The following is an 11435-nucleotide window of genomic DNA, read 5'->3' on the forward strand; positions in this document are numbered from 1 at the left end:
CTAATTGTATCTTTACTTTCTTTAAATAATCGTTTAAGTATCCTGTTTTCGCGTCTATAATCATTTCTACGTCTATTTCTTTCCTCATTGCTAAGACCTGCGTTGTTCAAAGTTCTCTTCTACGCTTCTCTCTTTGCTTTTTGGGCAGCCTGAATTTCATCATTCCACCACGCATTACCAGACATTCTTCCTACAACTGCGGTACCACGCACATCGATCGTACATCTAACAAGGATATCCCGTAACATTGTCCAGGCGCTCTCTATATCTTTGTTTTTTATACGGTCCTCCCATGTTGCCCAAGTATTTAATATTTTTATTGCTTTGAAACGAATATTTTATTTAATATACATTTTTATTAAAAATAAGTGAAGTCTCGACAAAAATATGTATGATGAAAAAAAATTTTGTCAAACAAAAGGCCATCAATGTAATCAACATAGTTTGCCAAGTAATACTGAAAAATTAATTCTACAATAAAAAATATATTAGTGATCAAAATAGGATAAGCCTAATCAAAAAGTTGAAAATAATTTCAACCACGTGAAAGGACGATAATTTTCTAAAATAAAAAATACAATGAATCAGAAGTCCCGTTAGTAAAGAAAAATACTAGCTATATCACGACCATCATGACTGAATCACAAAAGAGGTTAAAGTAAGGTCAAAAAGTTTTATATTATTTTATTTGGGCTCTAATAGTTTTTACATCATGATTCTTAAGTCAAAAAGAATTTCCTTAATTTTTATTAATTTTCTTATATTTTATTATAAATATTTTTCTTAATTTTATTATAAATATAAATCACGCTAATCTTTTAGTAAAAGAAATATATGAGTATCTTAGCCTTAATTGAAAAAAATATATGTTAATCTTAATTCAAATTTACACCAATTCACTTTTTAAATTTGTCTTCAAATCAAGATTTTACTCAAAAAAATCTGAATTGTTTAATGAAAAGCATCGGAAAACTTAAGGCCGTCTGAATTCTACGCTATAATCGCTTTTATCCTAAAAAATGGTTTTCAATATTTATGGGAGCAAAACATCCCAAAAAACAGTGTTTTTTGGCCACCTTTTTCAAGCGTCGATTTTCACCTGTTCTGAGACAGCGGTTTCTGTTACGAAAAATCGAAAAAAAATCTCAGATATTCTTTCAACATTCTTTAATGAAGTATGCTTGTTTAAATTCTGAAATATTTATTAATTTATACTTTTTACAAGGATTTATTTACAAATACTTTATCTTGAGAACGAATGAAGATAGGCTGCCGTTTAATTACTTCAAATGTACAGTTTCGTGATATGAGTGCAGTGCAATAATTAAAAATATGATAGTTATTGTTATTCAAGAAATAACATTTTTTAATATTTTCTGATTTTATTCAGTTTTGGTGTGGCCGCCACTTGTCCTTCTATGCCTAACCGCGCGCCAACACTGATTAAAGTCGAATATACAGTCGAATCTGAATTGAGCGATTCTGGTGTAGTGTTTCCGAGAATTGACGAGGCTCGGTGGGGTTAGACGACGGGAGCTGTGGGGGGTGCGGTGCTCACTCAGCAGTGACGAAACAGAGAAACAGGAGAGACAAACCAGTTCCGAGACTCTGGATTAATGATCACGGTCATCCCCAAAATCAACAATAAATCCAGATTTGACTGTAGAGCTATTAAATGGCTTCCTATCTTCATTCGTCCTCAAGATCAAGTATTTCTATGTAAATCCTCGTGAAAAATAAATTCTGAAATATTTCAGAATCTTGATGACTTATTGCATTAAAGAATGTTGAAAGAATATCCGTGAAATTATTTATATATTTATTACCTTTTTTCACTACTTTTTTATATAAAATCCAATTTTTCACAGATTTTTAAATTAATTTGATCAAACGTTCCTCAATTTAAAAATGTTTAATACAATATTCTAAGCAATTTTCCGGATGTGTGGATGTTACACTTTCCTGTAAATACGATATTTTGAAAACGGTTGCAGATAAATTGATGAAATTTGGAGGGCTTATTTTCACCACTAATATATTGAAACTATCCGAAGAATTTCTAAAAATATTCATTACATTTTTTTAGCACTTAATAATATTTAAAACGCCGTTTTTTGATATTAAAACTTTTTCCATTAACATAATTCAAAGTTGACGCAAGAATATGAAAAATTCTTTGGTTCGAGACGAATCGATTGACCTGTAATATTAATACATTTTCTTCAAGAGTAGGGAAGTTCTGGTAATTTATACATTTTTTAAATCTATTTTTATAGTAAAATTTTCTTAACTAACATGATTCAAAATTGATGCAAGAATGGAAAAGATTCCTTGATTCGAGGCAAATCGATCAATCTATAATATTAATACACTTCATTGAAGAGTAAGGAATTTATGCTCATTTATAATATTTGAAACATATCTCTTTTGAACAGAAAAACTTTTTTAATCGGCATAACTAACATTTGACGCATGAATAGAAAAAACTTTTTAATCATAAATTTCAAAATAAAATAATTCTGGCAATGTTTTTAAAAAGTCATAAAGCTGGGAAAGGGATAGGGTGCGACGGGACTTTCCTCATCCCTATTCCAGCTAAAAAAATTACAATTTCAAATACAAATTTGATTTGTCTTTATATTTTCAAAATCGTATTATTTTGTAATTTTGAATTTTTTGTAAATTTATATTTTTCAATTGATAAAAATAAAAAATTTAGTCTATCTAATATGTAAAAAGTCACTAATGCTGCCTCCATGAGGAAATAAATACATTTGCTAACGGGAAATAAAATACTCGTGAAATGAGCATCATATAATTATGAATACAAATAAAGTGGAAACACTCGAGGTTGAATTCATAGCTAGTTTAATACTTTTTTAGGATATTTTTTCTACAGCAAGATACTTTTTTTGTTTTCATTGTTGTAACTTTCCAAGAAGTGATCATTCTGAAATTGGAGTTAAAATTTTTTTACAGATCCAGAAAAGGAGAGCCATGTCGCAGAAAAGAAAGCGAAAGTGCAGAAACGTAAAATCAAGAATGTGGAACAGCCAACTAAAGATGTGGAAATTAAAAACCAGAATGTTGAGCTTAAAACCCAGGATATAGAAAACGGGGATGCGTCCCAGAAAACTGATGATTTAGAAACTCAATACCAGGAATTAGTTAAGAAAACCATGGACCTAGAAGAGAAACAAGGTTCAGAAGTAGGATACCTCGAATTGCTCAAGAAAACCGAGATCGAAATCGCAACTCAGATAAGCGCGACTTCATTAAGTGAAACTTCGCTATAAAATAATCTGAATTAGAAGTTTACTGGGCTAAATGATAGAGAGGAGACTTCGAGTTCTCTAATGTTAAATATTGTTTATTTTATTTTTGTTAATAATTTCTAAAGGTATAGATTTTGTTGAAGATTATATTTAAAATCAAGAATATCTTTTTTTCGACTGAAATGAATAAATGTTTCTATTTTTTACAATTGCCTATATCATTAAAGACATGAATATCGAATACATCAGCAAGCAAGGGATATGCCATAAAATCGTATGGTTAAAGGAAGCTAACGTAGGATTGATTTTTTTTTATTCTCTCAAAATGAAATCCTGTTCCACGTTACATTTATAATAATTGAAAATCGTAATAATTAGTTTGCTATGTTCACTATTATTATTTTTTATTTTGATCAGTATATCTTTAGCAGAAAAAAGAATTGCTAGACATTAAAACCAAATATATTATACGAATTTCATATCATTATTAATTATGAAATGACCAAATATTTTTTTATATGGTATAAAGACTATTATTTATATATTTCTATGTTTATTGTATTTGGTGTCAAACCATAAGTTATTTATTTTTTGTAAATAGTATGAGGCATACAGATAACTTTGTACAATTTTTTGATTCAATAAACAGTAATAACAAAAAGAATTTTCTTTTAATTCGGTGAATATCAATGCCAATATTATATCTTAAGTTGAAAGAAAAGGACCTCTGCGGAATTTTCATAATAAGGTATATTCAATTTTGCATTCTTTATGTTGTATATATTTGTTACGAAAAAGTGGATTTAAATTGAGTTTTAACTTGAGACTACACTATATTTAAAGATAATAAACTGTTTCATATTAGAGGCCTGCAATTTTGTACTATTTACAATCATATTTTAAAAAAGTAGTTTTTTATAGGCATATTATTGTGACAAGAAGAGCGGCTCAAGCAGAAAAATCTAGGACCATTTATGCCAAACTTTTTGGAATTATTACGGCACTGAGCAGTTGTTTCCTGATGACTGCTGCCATTCCCTCGAAAGAAAAAGGCTCTATAGGTGCTTCGAACTAGGGATTGTTATTGGCTGCATTTTTTAAGGTACAAATTCAATCATAGATTTATTTAATATTTACTATTATTCATAGCATTTTTTCATAATTTATCAAATTGATTCAAATTTATTATTAACTAATTGGTTGAAAATTGATATATTGAAAATTCGTCTTTTTGGTAGAATACCATTCACTTTAGTTAAAAATGCCAATATTCCATGGAAAGCTGATCAATCTTAGTTAAGAATTAAAGTTTTTGTTTGGAAATTGGTTTTTGTCGGTTTTTGTAGGTTAAAAAAAAATGTTTTTTTTGTTAACAAACAAAATCTTTTCGTGTAGAAAGATTAATTCTGATGTTTGTTTTGTTCAAAATTGAACTAATTAGTTGAAAATTACCTGTTTTATTGTAAATCTATAGGGATGAAAATTCAACGGTTTTGAAAAAAGTCGTCTTTATGACTTTGAAATTCATTTAATTGGTATAAAATTCTACTAAGCATTTTCTTGGATAGAACATTCCCACTTCGGAATTGAAAATTCATCTTTTTTGGTAGAAAATTCATCTTTCTTGTTTAAAAATAAACTTTTCTGTTGAGAATTCAGCCTCTCGAGTTAAAAATGAAAATATATTTTTAAGAATTACTCTCTTTTGCTTCAAAAATTAACTATTATTTGGTTGAAAATTGAACTATTACGTTAAAAATGGGACTACAGTGAAACTCTACTATGTGCCGATTTTGGGGCTGACGGTGGGTGGGAGTCAACTCATTGTAGCCCGCTCCGCTTTTGTTTGTTCACGCCTGAGTGCTCTCCCGAGTGACAACCGTAGATCCCTCGCAGATCCTGTTACAGGAGTCATACCTGCGGCGTCAATTCTCAGAAGGGCTATAGAAGAAATGGCTATTAAATGGTTTCACTATATTAGGTTAAAAATTTATTTTTCTCGGACCTACCAACGTACCGCAGGTTTCACAGTTTTCCCATATTCCCCTCTTTTTCTCGCTTTTCCACTTAAATGCGAACTGTATTGATAGAATCCAATAAGAAAATCTATTTTTGTTGAAAGTTCATTCTTTTTGGTTGAAAAGTATATTATTACATTTTTGAGTATATACTCATCCATTTTGGTTGAAAATTTTATTATTTGTTTAAAAATTGAATAAGTCATCAATTTGGTTGAAAATTCGTTTTTTCTTTCTTTTTTTCGTTTGAAAGCACTTTTTCAACTGAAAATTGAACAATTTGGTTGAAAATGTATCTTTATTGTTCGAAAATGAAATTTTTTGATAAAACTTCATATTTTTGGATATAATATTCGTCTTGATGGCCTTAAAATTTCAACAAGATGTTTGATCGTTTTTTGTTAGAAATCCAACTATTTGGTCAAAAATTAATCTTTCGGTTGAAGATTCACCAATTTGGTTGAAAATTTAAATAGTTTGTTGGAAATTCGTTTTTTCCTTGGAATTTAATTTTTCAACTGAAAATTGAACTATTTGGTTGAAAACTTATTTTTCTTGGCCAAAAATTAACTATTTTTTAAATAATTTTTTCGGATTTAAAAGTCAACTGTTTTTGTAAAAAAATTCGTTTTTGGCTTGAAAATTCAACAAATCGGTTTTTTTTTCTAGACTAAAAAATCTTTCCTTGTGGACAAATGAACACTTTTGACGAAAATTTGTCTTTTTTGTTTGAAAATTCATCGTTTCTGATAGAAATTTAATCGTATTTTGTTAAAAATCTAACTGTTTGGTCGAAATTTTTTCTTTTAGTTGAAGATTCACCAATTTAGTTGAAAAGTTAAATAGTTTGTTGAACAATTCGTCTTTTTCCTTGGAATTTAATTTTTCAACTGAAAATTGAAGTATTTGGTTGAACATTTATCTTGCTTGGCCAAAAATTAACTATTTTTTAAAATAATTTTATCGGGTCTAAAATTCAACTTCTTTGTAGAAAGTTCTTCCTTTTGACTTCAAAGTCCAATATATTTCGACTTGGAATCTCCTATAGCGTACTTACATCAAATTTATTCAGAAGAATTGATTCCCCTTTTAGTTAAATATTTTTTTGGACTCATATTATTTCCCCCGTTTTGAGGGATTTTTGGTCTGATGTCTGTATAATGATAAAATTTGGTAATTAAAAATATAAAATGATTTATTGAAAGATTTAAAAAGATTGTTTTAACCTCGTTTTATTACATTTTATAATCGGATATTATGATCCCAATCGTTAATCAAAAGGTTTGGAGTTATTTTAGTTTACGTTTGACTATTATTTGAAAAATCTAGAAAAATGCATATCCAAATCTACGGGATATTATATGCAGTAAATATCACTATTTACTAAAGTAACCTGTATAAAAAATTCTGCAAGCAAGTGTAGAATTTTTTCTTTAAAATGCATTACAGTAAGCTTAGAAAAATTAATGAATTAGAGATATGTACCATTTATTATAAAAAAATGGTAAAAAACTTAAAAAATTTAGGATATTTTTATACTAGATGACAAAGATTTTTAAATGTTTTAATTTTTGAGAAGAGTATAGTTTCTTTGATCCATATTACATATTGTTGTGGTTTTCTTTCTTTCCACGATAATAACTTTTAGTTAAAGAGATAAATTCAGGTGTCTCGCGTAGTAAGTAACTAATAGTCTTTTATGAGTCATGGCTGAAAAGATTTGATTTTTAATTTGATTTGATATATTCTTACGATTAAAAAAATGTTCACACGAGAAGATGAGGAATATGAACAGAAAGCAATGGTAAACCTTTTAATTCAATTCGGAGCCAACGTGCTTGTAACAACGATCATCTAATTGCTAAAAAGCTTTTAAAAGCTGGTATCGATCCTAGTTTTCCTAAAGAGGACGATTATAGGTTTTTCCGCAAGATTGTACTTCAGGGATCAATAGAAATGGTTAAGGTATTTGTAAATAAACATATTTTGTCGAAATTATACAGGGTTTCAGTACCAAGAAAAATCGTGTTGCATACGTATCAAGATTCGATTGAATTTCTCTTCAACGCGGTTGATATTGAAGAAATAAATTAGTTTGTAAATCTTACAAAATACCCGTCCTTTCTAGAATTCCTTAAAAAAAATGGCGATACCAAAACATTCAAAGGTATTGCCAAAGAGTATGCTATCTCAGTATTGTTAGACACTAAAAATGATTGCAGACATTTCAAGTGTCGAATTATAAATCATACGATTTTTGATTCAATTGAGTATTTATATTGATTGGCATGATTCGGATGATTTTTTTTAATAATTATGAATAATTCACAGAAGCGATTAAGCTTTTTTTATCCTAAGGTACTGATTTTAATAAGAGGCAAGCCGAGAGTGGGAAAAAGTAGCTCGTCTTCTAATCTTCTAATATTGAACATAGCTAAAATGATAGCTTCCGGGGAATCTGTTTCCGAAATGAACCTTCAGTCTTGAAAAGCGATGCCTTTTTTCATTAACATTTACAGAAAATGTGAAATTGAAATTAAAAAGATGAGGGCAAAGTGTATTAGTGACGATTTTGTTTTAAATTTCTATGAATGATTGTAACATCTGGGGAATATAAAAAGCTCTTTCCAATTTGTAAGGAAATAATAGAATGGACTTTTGAAGTTGCAAAAGAAAAATTTGATTGGATTAAAAAAAGTACTGAGCTTTTTGTGAAAGTTTTCTCACCAGATGTTTATGATAGGATTTTTACTTATTTAAGTAACAAATGCTTAACATATTTTTAAAAATCGTTTTACGTTTTTTAAATGTTTATTTGGATTTTTGACAACAAGTGGAATTTCGCCTGTTTCCAATTTTTAAATGATTCAAATTCTCTTTTCCTTTGAATATTGCATTCCGTTTTTCCTTTATCAGTATATTATACGAAGGTTTATGCTTTCTTCAGATTTTTCAGATTGCTTCTGTATTATATTTATAAAACTTTGTAGAAGTAAACTTTGAAAAAAGAGCTTCATTTTCTTTTAAAGAACTAAAAAAATACCAAAATAATATTTTATGTAATTTTAAACTTTTTGTTGAATTAAGCCAAGCGCTGCTAAAGTCCGACATTCGAAAAGAAAATCACACTACTAACAGATAATTGACAATTTCTATTCGAATTTGATGAAGATATCAAATGTAAGTTTTAATAAATAATTCTGCCTTTCCGTCCTTTCTAGCATTTTTGAAAATCATATTAAGGAGACCACCACCCTACAGGAGATAATCATTAATTTTAAATACTAATGTAAGTAAAATAAATTATTTAATTCAATCATTAGTTTGCAACACTATAGTTTCTTAATGAATTAAAATTAGAAATAATTCGTTCAGGTATAAATTTGGTTTGCCTTATACATAGTTAAGCTTTTTATAAAATTTTACTCCCAAAAAATGTAAATGTAAAATTAAAAGCTAATTTTCTATATGTAATTATTTATTAAAAAAGTGAAAAAAATATAAATGCGAAATTTCGATTTTTTGAACGAAACAGTTCCCTACCGATAGAAATCTCATATGCGTTAAAGATTTTCAAGGCTCTTGTGAGAAGCTCTGACAAATTCTCCGCAGGCACACAAATACATATATTTAAAGGTCCAGGTAGCTCGTTTAAATCTGTTGAAGGCTTTAAAATGTCCTCTCTGAAATTGAAATAAAAATACGATAATAAATAACAAGCAGAGAGGCTATCTTAATAGCGTAGCCGGCACTCAAGCGTCCTTTGTTAAGCTTTCGTTAAGCCAAAAAATACAACATTTTTTAATTCAACTCGAAAATTGTATATTAGTATATAAGTTATAATTATAAATAAGTATAATTTAGAATTATACTATATTTACTACTGTAAATGTTCTGTAAATCTCTTTGACTATCTCTGAGACTAAATCATTCAAATCAAACGTGCAGATAGTCTTCAATCGGCCAGGTTATTTCGCCTGAGATGCTGTGACGTCACGCGCCTTCAAAACTGAAGAAAATACACGGTCAATTTTATAAAAATCGAAATAATTATTCATCAACGTTTATTGGCTAAAAGGGTTTATTTGTATGGATTATCAGTATGCCTGTATACATTAAAGTCAGTTCGGATAATTTTCCACGTATATGTATGTTGTGTATTAAGGCAGAAGATATAGCACTGTCTTCTTTCAGTTTTAATGAAAAAAACGTGAGTCAAATATAAATGCGAAAAAAATTTGTTTTACATTCTCATCAGAACCGGTATTAGATTTGTGTACAATTTCAACCCCCCCCCCCCACGTTTTTGTCAAATGTCCACATGTTGAGACCCCATCAATCCGAAAAACAGTTTTTTGTGAATGTGTCTGTCTGTATGTCTGTCTGTGAGCACGATAATTTCTGAAAAAATCGTTCTATTAGATTGGCCTTCGGTACATTCTTTAAGTGTCCTAAACTGAAGGTCAAGTTCGTTAGCCAGCCATTTTGGATAAATAGTAAAAAGTGAGCATATTTTGGATATTTTTGAAGCCACTTTTTTCAAAATTCAACAATTTTCTGTACGGATATTCATAGTATTCAAAAAGTGGAACAATTGATCATCATGACTTTTTTCACAAAACCAAAAATTACCAAAAAGACATGAAAATTTCAATTTTAAGCCAAATAACCCACGATATGAAAAAAAGTCAAGAGAAGAAATTTTTTAATTTTGAATGCCCTACAAGATTATCACAAATGGTTGAGTTTTGGTAAAAAATTAAATTGACAACCTTTTGAATTTTCTTGAAAAATCCAAAATTCAAATTGGACAGCATAAAAAGTAATGGAAATTTAAAAATTACATTTTTTCGGTCAGAGTATGCAAAATACGGTAAAATATGAGTTGATAAAAATTGTGCATTTGAAAAAGATCTGAAAATGTGTTATGAATCACTTTTGGATAGGATGCGTAGTTTTCACTTTAATCGTGAAAAAAATCATTAAAGGCCAAAAAAAAATTTGCCCGCTGCGTGGACACGCTCTTATCACAACGTTTGTCTTGTAATTTCTTTTTCGTTTCTTGTTAGTTTTAACAAAATTTAATTATTTTCTGTTTTTAATGATACCTTTTTGCAATTAAAAACAAAAATAGAATTTTCAAAAAATCATACCTGGCAAATTAATCCATTTTGATATTCTCATCAGACAAGGTATTTGTGTAAAATTTGACCCTCCAGTTTTTGTTAAAAGTCCAAGTTTTGAGACCCTCTGAATCCAAAAAACAGATTTTTACGAATATGTCTGTATGTTTTCCTATCTTTATGTCTGTCTGTGAGTACGCTAAATTTTGAAAAAAATAATCTATTAGATTGGCCTTTGGTACACTCGTTTGATATCGAACAATGGATAGTTTTGAGAACTCTTTTTCAAAATTCAAAAATCCTCTCTAAAATTTGCACTAAAGTTGACATGTTTGCAAGTAGATATCACAGCTCTTATTGCACCGAGAAATTTCGAAAAAGTGCAAATTACTTTCCAAGACGCGTAAGCAGACAATAAAAGGAAATTTTCTAATCGAATAAAAACTTTTGATTATACTTTTGTCGTTTATAACAATTTTTTTTATATCTAACAACAGTTTTAGTTCGATCAGAAATTTCCTTTTCGTGTATAGAATATGCGTCGTAAAAAGTAAATTGTATTTTTATCGCAATTTCTCGGTCCAATAGATGCTGAGATATATGCCTGTAAATATCTCAATTTCAGTAAAAATAAATTCGTTTAATGATGATTTTTGTTTCAAACTTTCCGAGAAACATCTTTCATAGTTTTCTTTTTCATTAATAATGTATTTGTTAAAAAAAATGAGTTTGATCAGTTAGTGACCAGTTTTTCGATAAGCTATCCTAGATACTCGTAATCAGAGGGCTTTTGCCGACATTTTAAGTCAAAGTTACCACAACTCAGGAAAAACTTTAAAATCTGTGAGAATCCATTTTTTTGTCAGAGAAAAGTCAGGGATTAAAAATAAAAATGGTCAAAGTCAGGCAATTTCTGCATGTTGAGTCCCATGTTCATACATTTTAATTTCATCTCGCTCTTCTTATATAGATAGTTTCTAAATAGTTTACTACCGAATTTTCTCACGTAGCGAAACATC

At 28.9% G+C, this 11435-nt stretch overlaps 1 protein-coding gene across 1 annotated transcript in view; it reads left to right on the top strand.

Moving 5' to 3' along the window:
* The window catches only part of LOC117171917, a 10653-nt gene extending 6717 nt beyond the window's left edge, over window positions 1-3936 (top strand). The window contains exon 2 of the mRNA XM_033359574.1: window positions 2980-3936. Coding sequence (XP_033215465.1) covers window positions 2980-3296 — 317 coding nt within the window. The 3' untranslated portion in view covers window positions 3297-3936. The remainder of the gene's footprint in view (window positions 1-2979) is intronic.
* The last annotated feature ends 7499 nt before the right edge of the window (window positions 3937-11435 follow it).

This window comes from Belonocnema kinseyi, chromosome 4 (assembly GCF_010883055.1).
Source record: "Belonocnema kinseyi isolate 2016_QV_RU_SX_M_011 chromosome 4, B_treatae_v1, whole genome shotgun sequence".
Classification (NCBI taxonomy): Eukaryota; Metazoa; Arthropoda; class Insecta; order Hymenoptera; family Cynipidae; genus Belonocnema; species Belonocnema kinseyi.